This window comes from Sphaerodactylus townsendi, linkage group LG05 (assembly GCF_021028975.2).
Source record: "Sphaerodactylus townsendi isolate TG3544 linkage group LG05, MPM_Stown_v2.3, whole genome shotgun sequence".
In the NCBI taxonomy this organism is placed as follows: domain Eukaryota; kingdom Metazoa; phylum Chordata; class Lepidosauria; order Squamata; family Sphaerodactylidae; genus Sphaerodactylus; species Sphaerodactylus townsendi.
In genome coordinates, this window is record NC_059429.1 from 72,355,275 (window position 1) to 72,378,771 (window position 23,497).

Here is a 23,497-nt window from a genome sequence, read left to right on the forward strand (position 1 = left end):
CTTGGACTAGGGCCATTACAGTCCCCTATTCAAGAAGGGTGACCCATCCAATCCATCAAACTACCAGCCCATCAGCCTACTCTCCGTGGCTAGCAAGATTTATGCAAAGACCTTAATGACACAGCTAACAGCTTGGTCCTCATCAGTTTTGGGTACGGCACAGATTGGTTTTTCCCCCGGCAAATCAACTCTTGATCATTGCCTGATCCTACACTACCTGGCAGAGAAATATAGTAGCCACAAAGGAGGGAAACTCTTCACAGCCTTTTTAGACCTCAAATGCACTTTCGACTCTGTCCCCAGAGAACATCTTTGGGACAAACTGTCATTTATGGGAATCAACCAAAGACCATTGTTCCTAGTCTGTCAACTCTATTCTGCTACTACCTGCCAGGTATGATACCGTCGAGACAGTCATCTAATACCTCTGATAATTTCCAACAAAGGAGTCAAACAGGGATGCATCTTCGCTCCTTCCCTGTTCAATCTCTACCAAGCCCCCATACCTGGCAGGTAGTAGCAGAATAGAATTGACAGACTAGGAGAAATAGTCTTTGGTCGATTCCCATCAATGAAGTGTCTTGCAGACATTTTTAAAAAGAACTGTTTTGGCTTTTTTGTCCACATAGTGTGGACAAAAAAAGTGTTGCCAGGGAAAGTGGTTCTTTTTCCTGCCCCCCCCCCTCCACAAACACACTAGCTCTCACTCATGCCTGCCATTTTCTCCTACTTGTGATTCTCTATCCAGCCCACCATTTGCTGAAGATTTCCCACGGAGGTTTGATTTCACTGTATAAAGTACACAAATAAAGTTAGTTTGAACTGACAATCCTGTGCACGTGTCATTTTTTCTTTATTTTCTTTGTTTGCTTGTTTTGAGGGAGGTGTCTTTGTAGCTATGACCATATGATATAAGAATGTGAAATATGCACATATTTTGAGTTATTTGTGCTGTGTAGAGAGGGCCATAGTTTGGCTAGTTTAGCCCACACATCAAACTATTGATTTAACAGTTCCACAATGCATGCACATCCCCAAAACAGTAAAACTGTTAATGAAAAACTAATTTTTATTGTCAAATCAGAAAGTGAGGAGAATTAAAGCATGAGTCTGAGAACAGTCCCCAACAAGTAAACCATGATTTGACCAGAAATCTGAACCAGTCTTTCCAAAGCAATATTCTGCCATACAGGATTGCCAGATATGGATTTGGAAATACCTGTAGAGCTGGTGTTAGAACATGGGAAGGGGGGCAGTTGGGGAGGGGGGGACCTCAGCAGTGATGCCACCCTCCAAAGCAGCCATTTTCTCCAAGGGAACTTATCTTTTTCATCTAGAAATCACTTGTGATTCTGGAAGATCTCCAAGCCCTACCTGGAGGATGGCCAACTTATCTGCCAAGAGGTATAAATGGAAAGGCTACAGCAGGATTCCTTAATGTAGTGCCAGTACTTCCTTGGGCACCCACCAAGCTTTACAGAAAGTGGATGGGGCACTGTAAGACAGGTATGGCTGCCAAGTCTGGTTTGCATGGGCAAGCCCTGCCCCACATGATGCCAAATGCAACATCACATCACTTCCAGTAAAAAACTAGAAGTGGAACAAGATAGCTCCAGGAATCACCAGAAATTGCATGATGAACTCTACAGTTTTATCATAGAGTTTCTAGTAATTCCTAGAGTGCCTGGAACCCTAAAGGCAGGCTTTGTTATCAAACAAAAGATTTTCCACTGGAGAATCTTGAGGAGTGGTAAGCCCCTGGATTTTCTTAGCGTGTGGTCCCACTCCCCCTTCACTATTTCCTTCTTCCCAAGAGGTATGAAGAGTTATTCCATGTGGCTCCACTTCTTGAGGCAGCCATTATGGGTTTGGTTCCACTCATACAGCAGCCATTACAGGGTAGCACTCAACTCTGTCAAAATTCCAAAGGTGCTTATGGGCTCACAAAAATTGGGGACCCTGGCCTACAGGAAATATACTTTTCTACATGTGGAAGATCATACATCTACTGTTCTTCTCCCCAGAGAAGAAATCACATTATTCCAAAAATCAAAAAGTCTTATCCAGAAGTTTGTAGGAGGAATGCACAAAATATTCTGAGGAGTAAAGGATAGTTTGTATATGCTCACATAATCCCTGCCCAAAAATGATGCTTACATCATCAGATTTGATGATCACACAAGGTACACAAAGGCCAAAAAAATTGCTCCAAGTTTCAGTGCATGTAAATGTAGCAAATCCTCATGAGGTGTACATTGATTAACATTAAGTCTTCTCTATATTCATGGGTGATGCATATATTTCACAGCCGCCTCGGAATCTCATCTGTCTCATCTGTCTTTCAGACACCCATGGCCAAATTCTTATTGCAGCGAAGAAAATCATTATAGTAACAAGATACCAAAGCAAGTTTGTTAGCCTCATTTCTTTTAATCTTTTTTTCTGTCAGATCAGCATATCAATTGACCTGCTCTGTGTTAGTCTTTCATTGCAGTGGCTCAAATTTGTTTTCAAAGTTGGAGCTTTTAAGGACTGAGTTTTAAGCTCCACTGGCTAAACTGCATTGTAATATGAGCAACAATAATACATGTTGTAACTTTCCAGCGTGAATGCATTCAGGTGTTATTTGTATGCTGATTATAGCCTGTAAATTGCTAGGAGCTTCCTTGATATTGTAGTAACATTAGTGTCCTTGGCATACTTTGTGTATGTTCCTTGGTCTTCAGTCAGTGCCACAATAGACAGGAATTCTTGATTTTTTAAGGATTAGACTATAGCAAAACTGTGAACTGTATAGAAGAGATCTTGGAGAATGTTGCTACAGAAGCATCACTAGGTCACCAGGGAAAAGTCTGCATTGTTTGTTGCAGAATACATTACACCACAAGTATGAAACCAAGTCCAAGCTCATAGAAACTGTAACACCCACTCAACCTTTCTAGATAGAAGCAAGAGATAGGTGGATACAATTTAATGAGTACCTTGGCTTGCATCATGATTGTAGTTAAGTTATCCATTGCCATGTTGTAGGCTTGGCTTGCCTTTACATGAAGACACACCTGTGCATTAGACTCAATAAAATACAATGGGAGGTTTTTTAAAAACTATTTCCCTTATCCTTCTGGGTGTGTCAATCATAGAAAACAACCAGAGTCAACAATAAAGTTTGCTATAAATCAGTCCTAGTTAAAGCTGCTGCTCTCTGCTGTCCAATAGAAAGATAAGCCTTGAGCCAGGAAAGCAATGATTAATTTTGTTAAACATCACTTAATATGCACCATATAATCATCGGCTGTACAAGACCACAAGGGCACGCAGTCCCAGTCCCACGGGAACATCAGAAGAGGCCCAAAACTAATCTAATTCAGCTTTTGGAATATTCACTTCAAGAAAGATTATTCACATGCGCCTTGTTTATGATAAGCATATTCACAGACTGTAAATCCAATATAAATCCTTTATATTATGCTGGAGATGCTAGAATTCATAAATACCACATGGAACAAAGGACAGCATTGTGTGATTAGAACTATAACACATTAAATATGGTCATAAGCAAACCTTATGTTAATGAATTATACATCTGGTTAACATGTTCTCAAGAAAATCTAGCATTTCTTGTCTAAATCTGTCTGACCTACTCCCCACCAATTTGAAGAGGATCATGCAGAACAATCTGAACCGTATACAGAAAAGTGTTTACACTTGCAAGCTGGATTGTATTTTGTCTCCATGGATCAACCGACATGGATCAACAAGCATGGAAAAGATTTCTCTAACCAGTTCTTTACTAGAACACCAAGTGTGTCATCATTCATTGACAGAGAAATAAAAAAGTACTTACAGCTATAGCCAGGTTAAATAAAACCATCATGACCTTCAAAAAAGTGAAGCAACTCATATTGGTACCTAAAGAAGTTAACAGAGATCTAGTCAGTGAGCTGCAGAGAGATAAAACCAACACATCTTGCAGTCATTTAACACAGAATTCAGCTTATGACTTGATCCTAAACATGTATCCAGAATCCCAGTGTGATGTTTGTGAAGTTTACTTCTTGGTAAAAATATTTTAGACCACAACCTTAGACAAAATTCATAGTCAGTTTATGACAGCTGTATTTGTGTATCATTTATGAGGGGTTTTTTGTTTTTGAGAAAGACAACTGTAAAGGATGGGAAGAAATACATCACTCCCAAAAGAGCAAAGACCTGCATTACAAGCCAGAAAAATTTAACTCACATTCTTTAAATATTCTTTAAATGTTTTAAAAACAAATGTAAGGAAACACACTGGCATAGTCTCTATATTAGCAACATTTTATTGTGAGTTTAACATTCTAAATATTTTTTGCTGATTATTTCAGCACTGAACACAGAGACAGATCTTCCTCAAGTAAACTTTTTTAAAACAGAGAGACTATATACAGCATTCTGTCACAACCAAAAAAAAAGACAAATTGAAAGCCCATTACAGCTCTAACCTACATCAAACCTCTTCTTGAAGTTAGGAAATTATCCTCCCATGTCACCCCCCCAAAACACAGTATTCCACACAGAGCTTACCTTTAAGGGTAACTCCAAAAATAAACTGAAACTCTTCTTACTATTGTTCCACTAGGTAGGACAGCCAGCGTCTTAAGCAAACCTATGCTTGTCGCTTCAGCCTATGAAAAACATACCCCTTCCCAGCCAATTGAATCTCTTTTAGAGCAAATGCCACACCTCACCAACTTCTGAATAACAAAAACCTATACGATTAGGAAGCTAATTTTCTTTATTCTTTACTGCTCTCTAGTGGCTACAGGGGAATGTTTTTCCACTTGTTGACTAGGAGTAGGACCTCACAACTTCCTGTGCTAGAATAACACCTCACAACTTGTGACCCACCTATCCAAAGGAAGCCTATCTACTGTGGCCACTCAACTGCTTGACGCCACCAACAGCACGCCTCTGACCTTCATAGACAGGCTACCATCCTAGCAATTTATTAAGCCACTAGTGGACTGAGTTTGGCTTGCTGGTCACAAGCAGTGTCAGCCTGCACTGGAGGATTTAAGCTGTTGGTGTATATAAACTTTGGTTCTAGAATGAATACATCCTGAACCTTCTCTTCACTGAATTTAGACTGGCAGTTGTCCAGTCACGTAGCCTACCTCCCATGGCAGCTAATTCCACATGCTACACAACAGCGGGGTCTCTGTCATCCTCAACAGCAGAGATGACATTTAGGAAAGAACAGGGAGAAAAGAGACCAGTCTTATAACATTTTTGCCACAGGAGCCCCAAGTAGCTATTGTTGAAAGCAATTACAAGGATGTAGATGAAAGGCTAGCAAGAAGGTGACTGTCCTATTCTGATAACATTCCTATTACAAGATATAAAGAGAGACTGAAAATAATCACAGCAAATTATCTTAATATGCACTGCTTTATCGCAATTTAACCTTAAATTATGCCATCTATGTTTTATTTTTTTATATTTTCTTTTTCACCAACACTTGTGATTTCTATAAAATAGCAGTCGAAAGGGAAAATCTATAAGCCATTCCTTGATTCTGAAAAGACTCCTCTTCCACATTTATTCAAAATGTGAATACTACTCACAATGGACCACTGGATGGCACCCTGACATCATATAAAAAGCCTTCATTGCTTGAGGCTGCATTTCACTGCAATAATATCTGGAAAGGAATAAAATCTGAGTTTTGGGGTTCTTACAAAACTGTGAGACAGCTGGACATCCTTCTGAACTACTTAGAAAAAAATAATAACGCATACACAAGGAAGTTCCAAGTTAATTTATACTCTTTATGTCATCCCAGTCCCTGTGATAAGCAGAAAGGTGATGTGTACCTTATAAGCATAATCTACCTTTATTAGTTTTATATGTAGGGTTGCCAACCTCCAGGTGAGGCTGAAATATCTCCCAGGATTATCACAGATCTCCAGACAACAAAGATCAGTTCCTGGAGAAAATGGCTGTTTTGGAGGGCGAACTCCATGGCCTGACACCTTACTGAGCTCCCTCCACTCCCCACACTCCACTCTTCCCAGGCTTCACCCCCAAATCTCTAGGTATGTCCCAACCCAGAGCTGGCAACACTATTTTGTCGGTGCTTTGAGCCCTCCGTGGACTACTGTGAATACTCACTGTTAAAACTATCCTGTGTCATAGCAGGTTGTTCATTCATTTCGTTCTGCAGATGGACGGCGCACTGAATCATTCATAAAAAAAGACGCCACAAACTTATAGAGAGACTTGAAGACAACTTTATTCATAAGCATACTTGTTCAGTGATATATGCTGTATAGTTAACACAGTTGTATAATTTGCACAAATGTATGCATGCACTAGTTGAATAATATATACCTTGCAGTCATATATACAGATTGTTGTTTCTTTGGGGCGATTGGCTTCCCGTGGGTTTATTAACACTATTTATAGGGCAGTAGCCCAGGTGGTAGTTATTCTACGATAGTGTTGTTAGTGTAGGGCTGCCAGTGTGGTCCTTCTACACAACATTTGTTGATAGGCGTTGTTGATAGGCGTTGTTCTAAACAACATTTGTTGATAGCTGTTGATAGGGGCCCCCTCCCTCTCCTCCCTCTCCTTTATTATAACATCAAGTGGATCTACCGCCTCATCCCCCCTCTGGGGCTCTGGGTGAACTGAAGCTGGCGCCATCTTGTTTTAATGTTAGTTTAATGCTAAGTTTAATAATGTTGTATTTTTAATAAGATAGGGTTTATTATTAGAGCCATATTAACTTATATTTATTGGATTTTAATTTATTATTGTGCTCTGTTATGTGTTGTTCACCGCCCTGAGCCCTTCGGGGGAGGGCGGTCTATAAACCCAATAAACAAACAAACAAACAAACAAACATTTGAGGTCTAAGGTTTTGCATATTTTATTTCTTATCTATATTATACTAAATAAGCCAGTATAATTTGTTTCTGCTAAAATATTGTCTTCTTACTGGTTATGTGTTACCCACTTGATGACAAAGGATTCAGATTTTCAATACCTTCTGCTCTCTGCTTTGGACATGATCAGTTTTGAATTGTGAGATGTGACTGAGCAGCATGAGATGGATTGACTCAGTCAAGGAAGCCACATGTTTTGGAGGCCATTAATTTATCAGGTTACCAAAAGTCAGAAGGGATTTGATGGCATATAACACACACTGGGCAGACAAACCTTCTGTCCTTTTCAGTTCTGTGGCAAATTTATGATCCCATCTAAGTAGTAGTGACAGGAATTTTGTGGGCAACTGGATAAACATTGGTGGGACTGGACATCCCTGTGAATTTCTTAAGAAGCCTGAAAAGTCTATCCTGTGGTCCAAAGTCTCATTGGAGGTCTAATGGCTAGGGCTGCTATCTCTAAGTGGGAAATGTTTTGGAGATTTGGGGATGGAGGGTGGAGGGAGATTCCTCATTTGGGTATAATGTCATACAGTCCACCCTCCAAAGGAGCTGTTTTTTCCAGGAAAACCAATCTGTGTAATTTGAAGGTCTCTTGTAATTCTGAGAGATCTTCAGGCCCTACCTAAAGATTGGCGATCCTATGACACAGATAATTAAGACCTTTTTGTAATAGTACAAGGTTTTTGTTCAAGTCAGCTCTTCTTTGTATTACTGTTTTTTGGAGCTGAAATAGTTGTGTGGTTTTTTTAAAAAATCGTTTTGCCTTTCAAAGGCAGTAAAGAAACTGAAAAAGAAGATATGTACCTATTTCTGAAAAGAACAAGGACTGAAGTCACAGAAGGAGCAGCCCTATCAGGAGAAATCAGTGATGACATTTCTGAACATATGATGACATTTATAGAACATATATTGTTCTATAAATATTTGTTCTAACAGCACTTTATTAAGAGTGAGGACAGCATCTGCATACTCGATCTGCATGGTCAATTCTGCACAGCATAAACATAACGGGAACTCAGTCAAAAAGTGATAGCATATTAATAAAGTGGTAAAACATATATCAGTGGTGCAGAATGGCTCATGTCACAACCCTATATAAACACATTCTTATGTTTCTGATAGAAAAAATTTGTGACAATTTTGGTTATTTCAGAATTGCAGTTATTCAGAAGGAAAGATACTTTTAGGGAACCCAAAAGGTCTTCCTTGTTAACGAAGAGAGGCTTTAATAGGTTGATCTGAATAGTTGTATAAAGTGAACAATTTAAAAAATGTGGTATAGATTCTACACAGTTCATCTTATAAGCACTGAGCCTATTCAAATATGGGATTTTTGAAAACCTCTCAGATAAAATCACTGGTGGCAGAAAATTGCACCTGGTGAGAGAAAATTCTCTATCTTGATTGGGATTATTTTAGGTAGTAAAAATAAGAGGCCACTTGGTTTACATTTAAAGGAATCCCCAGACTAAGAGAGAGCTGAACAACTGAGAATTTGGAATTCATTGTCAGTAAGTCTGCATTTTCATTTGAAAAACTTCCTTTACTGATAGAATGGCCAGTGAGTCAGGGGCTAAGTCCATAGATATTACTTTGAGCTCAACATATACGAACCAGTCTAAGGATTGTGTTTTTACTTATAAGTCACTTCAGACAGGACTCTGCAGAGGCACCCTAGAAAATCCCTAAATAAATTAAATTCACTAAGCAAATAAAAATAAATCAATTTACCTGAGATTAAGGAGGACCTCCTATTTCCATTGCTTTTCCAGATGCTGTGTTCATGTTTTGGCCTCTTCTGTGAATCAAACATATATCCCAACTGTGCCTTTTTCTCTGGATAATCCAGTAGTTTTTTCTGAGCCTATGAAAAATCTCATTTCTAAAAGAAACAGAATAGTAATCAGTTCTGTCAGGGAATACAGGGACTCCTTTGTTTACACATCTGTGAGAACAACGGGGAACTAAGGAGGAAAAAATTGGCTTGGCTAAAGTAGCTCACGGTACTGGGCTGGGGATGTATTATTGATAGGGCTATAAAGTTCTTTCAGGTGTTCATCCAGGTGACTCTTTTAGGGAACAGAAATGCTCTTTCAGTGTTCACCATTTCCTGGATTCCAAATTTTTAGGCTAAAAAGGTGCCCAGGATTGGAGCCTGCAGAGCAAACATCCTGGAGCAACATTTAGCAAATGGCAGCAAGGAGAACACCTTCAAAATGTTGGGTGAAAGCTGAGAATGAAACTGACCAAAGAGCAAAATGGTCTTGCAGGAAATAAAATGCCTCCTGGGCTCTACATTCCTCACAGCCAGGCAGGAGACATCTTGCAGATGGCTTAGGGGGAAAAGGTGCACTTTGAAGCGGTCTCCAAAAAAGGCACCTTGATCTAAAATAAAGTGCCCTGAGCATATCTTGGGAAGGAAGCTGTGCAGAGTGCCTTCCCAGGATTCCTTTTTAGAGTCCCCAGGATGTCTTATATAGGCTGTGCAGAACAAAGCAGTCTTTAAAATCTTCAGAATGATTGAAAAATGTTTAAGCTTTATTAAAAGTCCACCATAAATGGTAAAACAACCATTCATTATATTCACATTTTCAATACATATTGGAAAAATATATGTTTTGCTAATTTCTTTGGTGAATACCCCTCAAAGTTTCCTGAGCACCCCTAAAGCACGAAATATCACAGTGTCCTCTGTCCCACAATCAGTACCCAGCAGCAGGCTCCAAGGAGTGATATAGTGAAAGTGGTGAAATAAGGACCTCTGAGTGGACCTGTCAACCTACAAATCTCCTATAGCAGTGGTGGCGAACCTTTGGCACTCCAGATGTTATGGACTACAATTCCCATCAGCCCCTGCCAGCATGGCCAATTGGCCATGCTGGCAGGGCTGATGGGAATTGTAGTCCATAACATCTGGAGTGCCAAAGGTTCGCCACCACAGTTCTATAGTCTCCCCTGGGACCCCAGGAACAAAGAAGGCAGCAGGGACAAGCAAAAGACTGGGCCAGGAAGAGAAACAACTCTGCACTCTAGGCCTTGGCAGGATCAGGGTGAAATAGCTAAGGCACCAGCTTGGACAGCTCTCAGCTGAATGGTTTCTGGCTGCAGAGGCCCTAGATTGCTTCTTTGCTTATCTCAAGTGCTCCTGAATCTGTGGGCAGATCTGGTCATCAAATATACTATTCCTAATGACTTCCCTAAATTGCACCTGTTACTTTATTTCAAGCCCTGTGGAACATTCACTTTTTCCCTCAAAATTACATCCCAAAACTAGGTAGCAATGACATATTTATTCCCCAGAGATTATAAGAGACTATTCATTGCTAGTCAGCCATTTAATGCAGGCTCTATGTGTCACAACTCTTGGTTGAGAATTGCAAAGGTTACTACAAGCATGAAGAAACTAATCACATTAATTCTTTTTTTTCTTGGACGGGAGAATATTCAGAAGATGTATGTGAAACTCAGTAGAAAGGCTACTCAGTCACCAAAGTTACAAATAATTGGAGAATGGGAGTTTTTCAGGATTTATTGTTAATTCAGTTGGGACAGATTTCATAAATAATTTGTCATTTCAGATACAATCAACAATTTTGTTCCTGAAGAAGAATTGAAGCACTCTTTCTTCTCCAATTAAAAAAACAATGGATTCATCAAAAAAGATTGAGACAGAAATAGACACAATGTTTTGGAAGCACAGACTCAAACTGAATAGGCCTTCTATGTTCCTTCTTGTTGAGAATGTCAGCATTTCTGTGGTGAGAATTCAAGTAAAAGAAAATGAACTTAGCTCAAATGTTAAATAGAACAATTTAAAGGAAGATGAAAATTAAAGCAAACCTTAGCCAAAGGGCCTAACAATTGCATTTTGAAACAATGAGTGTCTGGAAATAGATGAGAGATGGCAGGGAGATACCCACAGCATATACAGCTGTACTGGGTTACTTGCTGTTGATACTGGTCCAAAAAGAGAAACAGAAAGTTGAGAATTTCCCCCCACCTCAAAAAAAAAGAGCCCAGTGTTGCCACTGGTATGGTAGTCATATCAAATCCTTGATTTTATTCAGCTTTATGATTAAAAGACGCATGATAGCAAGATGAAGCTAAGAAGGTATAGCTCTGATTAGATAGAAGTGTTGGTATTTTTGCAAGCGTCTGTCACACTTCAGTCATGAAAGAGTTAACTGTGTGTATGTAAACCAGTTACTGAAGTCACTGTTTTATGGCCTGCTCTATTGATTAGCTATTGGTCAGTCAGTAGACTTTGTCAATATGTCAGTGGTCATGTAGTCAGAGGTTATAAAGTAAACTCTTTTTTGTTTGTTTGCGCCCCAGACCATGATGTAGAAACCACAATGCAGAAGCCATGTGAGCAGAACACCACGATGTGACCACACAAGGTAGCAATATGTAACCAAATGTAGTAACATAGGAAGAAAGGATTTCTTGTTTTTTCATGTGTAACCATCCCGAACAGTTAGTAAACTCATTTATATAAAAAGCAACTGTGAATCAGTCTCTTCTGTTCTACTGTGCTAATTTACCCTACAAAAGGTTATGGGCCCAGAAAAGACTTTTTGATGCAGAGAGATTTTAGAAATCAGTTGCTAAGCTTTTGAAAGGGAGAGAAAGTGTTTCGCTGAGTCACAGCATGGATTTTACAAGTGCTGTTTTGGCTGAGAATGCATCTCAAAAGAACAGCTGGAATCATGTCACCAGCCACTACAGAAAATGCAGCGGCTACGAAACACACAGCGAGCAACCCAACCCAACCCAACCCCTGGGACACGTGAGTCAAAGCTCCGGTCTAACTCCACTAAGGATATTACAGAAAAATAATTTTATGACATGGAGATGCTGTATGGAACAAGCTTTGACTATGCAGAAAATTGATTGCGCCTGAAGAGAAGACACCCCCCCCCCCAATAATCTAGGGGAGGCAGCAAAGTTTAAAGCTGATGATGCTATAAGCTATTTACGTGATGCTGAACAAAGTGAAATGCATTTGAGCAAAGTCTTAAAACCTACTTTAAATAAACGAGAAATTAAGTGTTTTGATTGCAAAAAACAAGGCCATTATGCCAGCCAGTGCTGGTCAAAACAAAGAAGCCCTGATGCAGAGTCAAAGGGCCATAAAGATGTAAATTACTGCAGATCAAAGGCACTGCCTGAAAAGCGAGGTGGAAAATCCTTCCCTCCTGCAAGGACGAGAGAAAGAGGAAACGAAAAGTCAAGTACTGTTTTCATGGTTGCCAACTCTGGTTTTGAAACAAAAGACAGTTTGTTCATGCTTGATTCTGGTGCCTTGCATCATGTTATGAATGATAAAAGATATTTTTTTGAGATGGAAAGTTGTACTGAGAGCTTAATGCCTTTTAATTTGCTTGAGCATGGAGATGTGGAGATACAAATAATGAGTGTGTGTGGAGAATTGATCCAGTGTACATTGACTGGTGCGCTGTACGTTCCCTCAGCCCCAGACAATTTAATCTCGGTATCCAGGATGCTGAAGTGTGGATGTGAGATTGTGTTCAAGGAAAACTACTGTAAGATCTTTGATAGCAAACTTAAAATGCAGTTTACTCCAAAAAAAGTGGAAATTATTTCTACTTAAGAAATGTTGAAAGTTGTGATTAAGAGGTTTTTCAAGTGAGAGGGGCAGAGTACCCCCATAAAAACTGTATTTATACATGGCATGTGAAGTTGGGACACAGGTGTTTTAATGCAGTCAGAAAACATGTTAAAATTGTGGCAAGCGCATAATTGAATGTAATTTGGGCAATCAGAAGCGTGATGTTTGCCCCCGAATTGTGACTGGGAGAGTGGTGGGAGGCAGGTAGAAGAAGCAGGTCAGTGGAACAAAAGCCAGAGGGTGGCCAAGCCCAGGTGGGTGACTCACAGTGGCCATGCACTGCTGGCTGGCTGACTCGCCTAGTGATGGCTACAGCTTCTGCAACTTACGTGGACCCTGATGCCCAGAGGAGCTTAGGCTGAACATCTCAGCCAGTAACTGCTCTTGGGTGCCTGGGGCCATCAGCAGTGGTGGGAGCCATGCAGAGACCAATGAGGCAAGGCGCTTCCCCTTCCTGGCCTGCAAGGGATGATTAACACTGCATATATGTAGTAAACACGTTGATGTGTGTGCAGTGTTAAAGTCAAGACAGCAATATTGCTGAGTTTTCATGCATGTTCTTGGGCAGATTGCAAAACATTTTCCTACACCCACCTACCTCCAAGAGGAGGGGGTGGCCAAAATGTGCCCCCCACGTGACCCAGGTGAATAGTACCTGGGTCGTCTGTCCCCTCTGACCCTCCTAGATCTCTTGCCCACCCCACCTGCCACACATTATCCATCTATGACTTTTTGACATGCTAGTAGTAATCTTGGGCACTTGATGTTTCTCCCACTTCCCTCTTTCTACTGCCCACTAGCCAGTGTCTTCGATGTGCCACTTCTCACTGACCTGGTCTGCCAGGGATTATCCATTGTGCTTCTGCAATGTTTTATGTCCTTAAAACATAAATTATAAATATAATAGCTGTAAATGTTAAAAGGTCCTTTTTGGCAAAAATGGGCTTTTTGTTTCTGAGGTAATGCTAGATGTGCTGTTCCCCTTTAGACATATATTACTAGATAACTCTGTAAGTAGCATGGGAGGGAGGAAATGGAAGAAAAAGAGTTTGTCATGACTGAATATTTCTGTATCTCAGTAAGCTTTGTTTTAATATTATGTTGTTCAATGGGGTGCAAACTACTTGTTACCAGTGTCTACTTGGAGTCCCCTGTGTTATCCCAGTGCCAAAACTCATGGTAGTTAAAATGTCTATCTGATGGATTCCTCCCCCCCCCCACACACACACACACAATCCCTTTATCCTCTTTTTTTCCACTGCCTGCCAGTCACAGACTGCTCCAAACCCCTTTCCATGTCTACTTTCCTCCTTCCAACCTGCCATTCCTTCCCTTTCCCACTGCAGAATTGCCAGACTCACATTCTTCAGGCATCCAGGAGGTGTGTCTGCTGACATCACCAAATAAATCCTGTACAGCAGTGCAGGAGTGTAAAGTGGTTTGGTTTCAGGCAAGCAAACAGGAGAGCAGGAATGGATGATGAAGCACGGTGCCCATTTGACTGAACTGCTTTGGAGTTGCTTTGCTTTGAAGGAAGGAGTTGAGGAGGAGCAGGTCACTGACAACTTTCAGCATCACCCTTCTCTCTCCCGCCCATCACTCCCCCACTGCTTTTGCAGGGAAGCTCCGGATACTGCAAACGGGAGATGGGGCTGGGACACCGGATGCATTGAGTGGTAAGAAAAATGTGTGCATTTTGCCATTCTTCTCCCCACCTCCCCCTTTTCTGGTTTTTGCAACATGGCCAAGATGTGACAGATTACATGCTTCTAGGGAGGAGTCTGTTCACAGGAGACTTTGGTAAAGATTTGCCTGTGTGGGGTTGGCTGGCTGAATATTCTTTGACATGGTTTCATTTCCATTTCTTCACTTCTGTGCTCAAAGGCTGTAAGGTTTTACCTCGGAGGATATGGAGAGGCTTAATTGCCTTTTCTCCATGATTCTTTGAGTTTATCCCAAATGCAGTTCCCCAGATTAAGATGATGTGTGCAGTTTCACTTGCATGACTTTCAGAAAATGTGTTCATTGCTGCCATTTCTGCCTGCCCTTTAAAGCACTGCTTCAAAATGTACTGGGCTTTCACCCTTTCAGCTATTCCATTGGGCCTTTCTTTAGGCTACAATCAAATAAACCTGTAGAGATGCTGGCTGGGGGGTAAAGAGACAGGATGCCATTTTGTAACATCTGCTTGCTTTTTTAATGATTGTGCATTGCTGTCTCAAGCTTGTTAGTGGTTTGCAAGATTGGGAAGTGGGCTGCAAAGTGGCCTGGAATCACTGCAGGATTGCCAACTGGGCAGGAAGAAATTGTGCCCTTAAAAGTAACTTGATCTGCAGAAATCAGCAGATGAAGCTTTTTGCTTGGCAATGTCAGCTGACTGAGCTGCTGTAAAAGGCACAGCTACAGAGGGTAACTGAAATCATGAACACACTATCTTATTCTTTTTTTAGGGGAAAGTTTCTTAATTCACGTAGCTGCTCCAGATGTTAACTCTGCAGACAGAGGAGAGAAATCCCAGTTGAGCCTCCTCTTTCATAGCAGCACTCGAACTGTCTTCAGCTAGCAGAGAATGGAGCTGCCAGCTTATAAAGACGATCCCTTGTGAATGGGGTGTAAATTTTGCAGACTGTTGATCCCCGAGGATTGTTTCTGACACTTTTCCTTTGCAGAATAAATAATTGCCCTTAGATAAAGCATTAAAAGGATTTGTGTGGGGGTGTGCAACTACAGTTCTCTGTATCCATCTGCCCTGTCCAAGCCTCCAGTTCTTGCTTAACATCTTGGATGGAGTTGGTAAATGTTTTGGTATAGACCAGAAGAACTTCCAGAAGAACTGGCTTGGGTGGATGGATTGTAGTACCAGGCACTCCATGAATATAAGAAGAACCGGGAAGGAGACTTGGATCTCTCTCCTGAAGACCTGCTCGCAGTCAGCAAATTAAGTCTCCATTCCATAGACCAGTGGTGGCGAACCTATGGCACGGGGGCCAGAGGTGGCACTCAGAGCCCTTTCTGTGGGCACGTGACCCTACCCACCCCACACACATCTCGGCTGGCCTGGGCCGCTGGGCTCGATTATTAGCATTAAACCTAAGACTGAGTTTTGGGGAAGCAGTGTAGGCAACCCTGTTAAGCGCTGTTAAACCCCACTGATTTTCATGTGGCGAAAGAGACTAAGGAGTGCGAGTCCACTTTTACCGCAGGGGAGTGAAAGCTCAGTTTGCTGGCAATGGGGCTTTGGCGCGATCGTATAAACCCTCCACAGGGTTTGTAAGAGTCACCCGTTGGAAGAGTTGCACGGTTGCTTCAAAGCAAAGCCACTGACTACCACCAAGCTTACTCCTGAGTAATGCGCGCCTTGGAGCCAACCGTTTTTTCTAAACTAAAACCTCAATATTCAGGTTAAATTGCTGTGTTGGCACTTTGCGATAAATAAAAGAGTCTGGGGTTGCAATTTGGGCACTCGGTTTCAGAAAGGTTTGCCATCACTGCCATAGACTCTAAGGAAAGTGATGAGAAGGCTCACCAAGAGCGGCTGAATGGCTTCAATGAAGTATCAAGGAACGGGGAGATTTTCCAGTCACTTATGTGGAGTTCCTGGGCCCTGTGAGGATCGTGGCCTCCACATCAAAATCTAAACCCTAACTTCTGTCACTAATACCTGCTGGGATGCCAGCCAGTCACCCAAGCGGTAAGTACAAATGAACAAGTTTTACATGGTGTCCACAACATATGAGTTTTCCAGCAACATTTCAATTACTGACCACGTGCAGCAGTAGAAAGGATGTTATATTTGAATTAAAGGGCCTTTAGCTGCATACCACATAGGACTTTCTGGGCCCTCTCTCCCAGTACTTGCACTTCCTCCCCATCAAAACAGAAATGAACGTGCTTCAGCAAGAAGCATCCCCACACAATGTAAACTGTAATACCGTGGGGGAGGAGCCTTTCCTGAAAGCCATATTGTTGTGTTGTTCATAGTCTGTGTGCTTGGAAGCATCATGTTCATACAGTTCAAAACACTGGCAATCTAAGAGCAAGGCAAGGGTGGGAATGGAGGGCTAATTCATAGCCAGTGTTCCAGCTGCTCCTTTGACTTTGTGTGCAGGGTAATCATATAAATGCAGTAAGTCAATGGCCAGCCAAACTTGTGGCTGGGTGTTGAGGATTCATGTTTTTGCTGCCCGAGGACGGGACCACCCCTTCCCAGAGCCCCTTGACCCAATAACCACACCACACTCACAGCTGGGGTAAATTGCTTGGCCATAGCCAACCTCTTATTGCACAGTAAGAAGCGTGGAGTGCAGCATGGGATTTTGATCTGATTTGTAACACTGGGCAGCCCCTCCTCAGGGGTGCCTCCTGGCAAGATGCTCTTCCTGTCGCCCTTATGGCTGAGCGGATGCCCTTGCCACTGCTGTGGGGTTCCAGCAGGAAGTCGGCCTCTTACTAGAGCTTCGCTGTGATGCTCAGTTGGGCGGTCAGCCTCCTGCTATAGCATTCAATACCAAAACGGGGGGGGGGAGCTCCCTAGCTTCAAACTCACTTTGATCCCATGGGGGGGGGGGAGTCGGCTCTGTTGCTTTTTTTGTTCATGCTGTCCCGACAAAAAAAGAGAAGGGTTTTTTAAGACATCCCCATGATGTCTTATTATTAGAGGCGTAATGCCCATTGGGCAAAGTGGGCAGCTGCTCAGGGCGCCAAAAATGCAGGGTTCGCTTGTGGGTTTTGGGGTATTTTAGTGGGTTTTCCGTTTTTAGCCTGCAGGGGGTGCAGTTTTTAGGCTAGCAGCACCAAAATTTCAGGGATGTTTCGGGAGAATCTCCTGATGCTATAACCCAGGTTTGGTGATGTTTGGTTCAGGGAGTCCAAAGTTATGGACTCCCAAAGGGGGTGCCCCATTCCCCCATTGTTTCCAATGGGAGCTAATAGCAGATGGGGGCTACATCTTTGAGGGTCAATAACTTTGGACCCCTGAAACTAAACTTCACTCAACCTCCGGGAAGGTAATTTCATCAGGAGAGAGTCTCTATCGATACCACCCTGGTTTTGTGAAGAGCCTGGGGGTCCAAAACTATGGACAACTAGATAAGCCCTCACCCATTACTATTTCCAATGGAAGTTAACAGAAGATGGGGTTGGAGACCTTGAGGGTCCATAACTTTGGACCCCTGAACCAAACTTCACCAAATTCTCCTGGAAATATCATCACTGTGAGAGTCTCCTAAAGACTCCTAAGGTTTGAGCTGCTAGCTGAACTAATTGCTGCACCCCTGGCGACTGCAGTAATACCCTTCAAATTTCCCCAGTAGATTTTTCCTTTTTTTTTAAATCCACCCCTTTGGCACATGGATTTCCTAAAGGAGAATCCTGAGGTCCCCAGTTTCTAAAACATTGAAAGTGATGCTGTTTCAGGGTGGGGAGGATCAACCCCAAAATAGCATCACTTTCAATGTTGTTTAAACTGGGGATCCCAGATTCTCCCTTTAAGGTGGATTTAAAAGGAGAATCTGGGCTCCCTAGTTTAAACACCATTGAAAATGATGCTGTTTGGGGGTGGATTCCAGCATCACTTGTTTAAACTAGGGAACGCAGATTCTACTTTTAAATCCACCTTAAAGGGAGAATCTGGGGTTCCCAGGTTAAATAACAGTGAAAGTGATACTGTTTCCCCCAATTGGGGAGACTGGATACAATACCATAAAATGTTTTCATAGCAGTAGTAAAACATTTTGAAAGCATTTTGAAAATGTTTTCAAAAAAATTATTTCTGCTGTGTGGCATGGCCTATTGCTGTGTTCAGATTTGTGAGTTGGGGCATGTTCTATAATGTGATGGTGACTTTGAAACGACCTGGTGTAAAAAATCATTGCTTGATCACGGTGGGGGAGGATGGCTGCCAATGGGGGGCCACCAATCTCCAGTTTGCCTAGATACGCCACTGGGTGTAGCTACAAGGGGGCCACGGGGTGCACGTTGCACCGGGCATGCCCCGGGGGCGCATCAAACTCAGGTTTTGCCCAGGGCTCCAGTTTGCCTAGTTATGCCACTGCTTATTGTGGTTGTGCAGAAATAACCTCTGTGAAACAGGCTGTGAGACTAGATGGACCACTGGTCAGATTCAACAGAACTCTTCTCATGTTCATGTGAAATTCCTGGCACACAATGATTTGTCTGGCCCCAAGACTGCTAAGCTAGCTCATTTTCTCCACACACGCATCAGATTTCCTTAATTTTGTGTTTGTGTATGTGCATTTGTTTGTGTTATTGTTAGATTGGAAAATAAAAGGCAATATTTATTCTGTGAGTGCCAATTAATGATTAAAAATGAATTAAAAATGAAGGTGGTGGTGGCCACTAACCTGGATAGTTTTAAAAGGAGCTTGGACAGATGTATGGAGAAGTCGATCTATGGCTACCAATCTTGATCCTCCCTGATCTGAGATTGCAAATGCCTTAGCAGACCAGGTGTTCGGGAGCAGCAGCAGCAGCAGGCCATTGCTTTCACATCCTGCATGTGAGCTCCCAAAGGCATCTGGTGGGCCACTGCGAGGATGATGATGATGATGATGATGATGATGATGATGATGATGATGATGATGATGATGATGATGATGATGATGAAATCTTCTGGACTAGATGGACTCTTATCTTCTGGAGTGCTGAACTAGATGGACTGTCTGAGTGGAGGCAGGTGGTCTGAGTGGAGGCAGATTCCCTGCAGTATTGGGGTAGGTCACACACACACCTAGGTCACACAAAAACCCCTGGATGGCCCTGATAGCATCAAGGTTCCCCCTGCTAGCCTGGGCATGATATGGCCTCCTCCTCCTCCTCCTCCTCCCCACTATTTTTCACATGGCAACCACAGCATGTGGGCCAGAAGATATTATGCACACAGGACCTGTACTGTCCCATGGAAGTTAGTAGTAACAAAGGAGCCAGCATCTATGTAGCAATAATGAGTAAAGAAGAAGAGGCTTTGTCTAAGATGAAGAATTGTGGGAAATGTAGTTTAGAGGCACAGGAGTAGTATTTAGACAAGATTGGCTAGTTATGGAAGCCTTTTTTTAGTTGTTACAGTTACAGTACTGAGCTTGTTCTGTTTCTTCCGCTGCAGACAACTGACAAACCCACATCTTTTTGGGGGGGGTTGGGGGGGGGGAGATGGTATTTTGATAAATTAATTCCTTCAGGAATTAAATGAAGTGTGGAATCTTAATTGTATAGTGGGGCATCTGACTTCTCATAGTAGTAAATGTAATAGACATTTATTAAGCCTTCTGTATTGTTAAAGTATGTTCTGCAGCCCTAACCTAAACTTGTCCTCCACCTGCACCTGGGAGGGTTAGGGAGGGGGTGGGTATGTTTTAGGTATGTTTTTCGGTAGGTACTTTTTTGGGGAGTATGTTTTCGATTCAGGTATGCTTTTGTTCTTAGATATGTGTTAGTTTAGGTGTGTTTTGAGGAATTTTTAATCTGCGCATGATGCTGTTTTTATTGTAACTTGGGAAGCATTTTTAGATGACTGTGACCTGCCCTGGGATGCGTTTGAAGGATGGGATAGAAATCAACTAAATAAACAACAAATAAATTAATAATAACCAGGAAGGCATCTTGGGTGCCACTTTTTCCATCATGGTTTGTCCTAAAATTATTTTGATTTTTGACCTTTAAATATATTTCTCCTATGTGGTATATTTTCTGGTTAGATTTTTCAAAGCAGTCTTTTTCTTGCTTTTGTCTTGTTGTTGCTTTTTTTTTTTTTTAAAGGAAGCCCTGTTGAACACTTTGGTCAGACGGTGGCACTGTAGTATCAGGTAGAACAACAGTTAGCTGTGTGTTTTTTCAGGCGGACTGTGTTAACAGGCTGTAGGACGCCTTGGAACAGCAAGCTGATCCACCCTCTTTGTACCTGTGCCGTTTCCTCTGCCCTGTTGCCTTTGGGCAGGTGCTGTTTCCAATGATGTGGAGGATGCAGTGTCAGGCTGAAGCAGACAGGCTGTCTGACAGCACAAGCCCAGAGGCTGTCATGCCAGAACGTGTTGCTATGGAGAGGAATCTGACGGGATATCTATATAAAGAAACATGAGCTCATCCATCCTCAGCAGAACTAAGAAACCAAGTCCCGAGATACCTCATTGTCTGCAGTGAGGCACACAGAAGCAGCAGCAAAACATTCTCACAGTCAGTGAAACATGGGCAGGGGGTCTGATCTCATCTGCCAGCCAAGCTGTGCTAGAATTTTTAAGCTAGGTCAGGTACACTTTAGTCCTCTTGGTACCCTTTCGTCCTGTTGCTCAGGCTAAGGGGAAGTTCATCAGGAAAACCAGTGAATTCCCCTATACTAAAGTGAAAGATCCTCCAAGGTACAAAAGGAAGGATACAGCAACTTTGCTAAAACAAAGCAGGTCTGCGCTTGATCAATACTTAGATGGGCGGCCTGCCAGGGAGTTTGTGCACATCATTTCAAGTTCCAAGATAAAAGAAAAGTGGGATATCAGTGTAAAACGTGGGGATCATGCTGCTCTTATGAAAGCCCATGAGGAAGAATGTCTCCTGACCATTGGCTGGAAACAATGTGACTGTCTCATGTGATTGGCAGTGAGAACAGACCTGACAGCCAGACATGTTTGCACCATCTCCAGAGATCCACACTGGAGCTTAACTCTTGGGTTGGGTATTCAGGAGGGTAGATGAGGTTGTTGATTTCTGGACTGCATTTGGAAAAATCAAGTTCACCTTACTGGGACATTAAAGCCTCTGCTCAGAGGCAGATGCATGGGATGGAATGGGCAGGCAGGCTCAGACTCTCAGCCAGGAGTCAACCCCTCACACTTGGGTGCAGGTAGCAACTACCAGTTCAGCCCCCAGAGTCACATACTTGTATGACCGATGGTTCTTTTGAAGGGTTGTTAAACACTTCATTGCATTTTAGATAAATGAGGGATACCTTAAAAAACCCGAGTGCATTTTTATTTAGCTTATATTCTGCCAAAATGTTGAGGATCAGGGCATGATCTCTAGTGCCAAAGTAGCTGATGCATACACAGAGTTCAGTCTACACAAAATCAACACACTGTGTTACTCAGGAAATGATGGCATCCCATTGCAAGGGCAAAGCTTGGGTAAATCTACAGTGTGGCCTTAAACTGATTTCACAACTATTCACTCTTTTCAGAGAATCTTAGGAACAGTGGCTTTCAAAAAGTTGCTAGACATTTTTAAACAGAATATTCCTACAGTTCCTAATGCCCCCCCCCCCCCCCTTTGATTCTTTTGGGAAAACCCAAACAGTTCAGCTGGTGTTAAAGCTATAAAGGTGTTTCATGTAAATATCCCTTAGGTCAGCCCATTTGTGCACACCAGAGCTGTTCAACTAAGGAATGATTAATAACCACTAAGGGTAACGTGCAACGAAGTGTTTCCATGCATCGCGGTGGATCCTGAACTAATTCCTGTGGCTTTGTGCTTGAGAAAATATTTTGTACAAAGTAGTCATTGATGCAGCCTGCTTGGAAATGGTCCTGTGAACCATGAAGGAATTATTGGCAGTTAGTGGTTCTTGGGATAGTTTGTGGGCAAGCTGACCAGTTCATAGGTGCCTTTGATGTAATGCAGTTATAAGAATTACTCCAAATGCAACATATAACATTGAAATTGCCCCTGAGTTAGTTTATTAATAAAGTTGAGTCTGGTTCAGTTCAATTGTGCTGCATTTGTGCCACTAACTTCAGCTGTGATAAGGAAGGAACTGAACTAATTAAAGTTATATTGGGCCTTTCCCCACTTCCCTTAAGCCCCGCGCTACTTGAGGAGAGTAGTGTGGGGTCCCTCGGCACTCCCCACTGAGAGGGGCGGCGACAGCGCAGCCGCCCCGAAGCTGCTGCTGTCGCGCCCCTCAGCGCGCAGCATCCCAGGCGCTCTTCTCAACGGCGCCTTTTGATGGCCCCGCGCGTTAATGAGCTGACTGGGAGGCGGGATGGCGCTGCTTGGCCTATTAGCGCTGAGCGGGGATAGAGGGGAAGGACGAAAGTGGGGAAAGGCCCATTGAATGAATCCAATGTATTTTGACCTCATTATATAGGGGAGCTAAATATGTTCAATGAAGTTGAATTGTGTGTAAATAGTCAAAGAGAGTTTTCAACTGAATGATTAGTTATAGAGAGCCAAGTATTGAATTTTGGATCTGCAAATTATAGGAAGTCTTTTTTGTTGTTGTTTCATCCAATCTTTTACTCAATCTTCTTGTGTTATAGGAGCAAAATGTGATGATCCAGGTTATGACCCACACATACTTGCCTTTATTTGTTCATAGATTGTGCCTCTTTCCAGTGGTGGCATCCCGTGTTTTAATGATCTCATGGTTATGTAGTTGTGCTGTGTGCATAAGTCATTTGCTAGATTATAGGCATCATCTTGATTAAACATGATTATAAATAATTTCGTTTCCATTGGAGGAAAAGCTGGGTTGTAGCATGTGTTGGTATAGACTTTCACCCAAAATACGAGAGATATTCTTCAGCTTGCAAAGTGGAGTTTATGGTTGATTTTCAGTACAATTGGGTGGGGAGCGCTAACACTGGACTATCACACCCCCATATCTCAGATATACATCAGAGTAACCCAGTGATATGTTGGTGCAGCCAAGTGTCAGTGTGGCATGAACACAACCTCCAGCAGGAGTGCCACTAATGCAATTCCTTGTACCAGTTCCAGGGACATGGTGGGATGTAGAATCTTCCTCAGTTTTATAATCAAGGTCTTCCCTCAAACTGTGATCAGTTTTAATGCTCCTTCCCCAAATCCCCAGAAGTTGCCATATTCATTTATTAATAGCCACTACCATGGTGGCGAACCTTTGGCACTCCAGATGTTATGGACTACAATTCCCATCTGATGGGAATTGTAGTCCATAACATCTGGAGTGCTAAAG

The 23,497-nt window shown here is 42.3% G+C and overlaps 1 protein-coding gene across 3 annotated transcripts in view; it reads right to left on the reverse strand.

The window, feature by feature from the left end:
- Positions 1-23,497, reverse strand: part of TSPAN1 (tetraspanin 1) — a 103,413-nt gene that overhangs the window by 22,100 nt on the left and 57,816 nt on the right. For 2 of the 3 annotated variants that reach the window (XM_048497740.1, XM_048497739.1), the window contains exons 2-3: positions 8,661-8,811; positions 3,845-3,909 (exon numbers count right to left, since the gene is read on the reverse strand). In XM_048497740.1, the coding sequence (XP_048353697.1) occupies positions 3,845-3,909; positions 8,661-8,742 (147 nt within the window). In that variant the 5' untranslated portion in view covers positions 8,743-8,811. Of the gene's footprint in view, positions 1-3,844; positions 3,910-4,563; positions 4,665-8,660; positions 8,812-23,497 lie in introns of those variants that run through there. The other variant, XM_048497741.1, reaches the window with a different exon arrangement.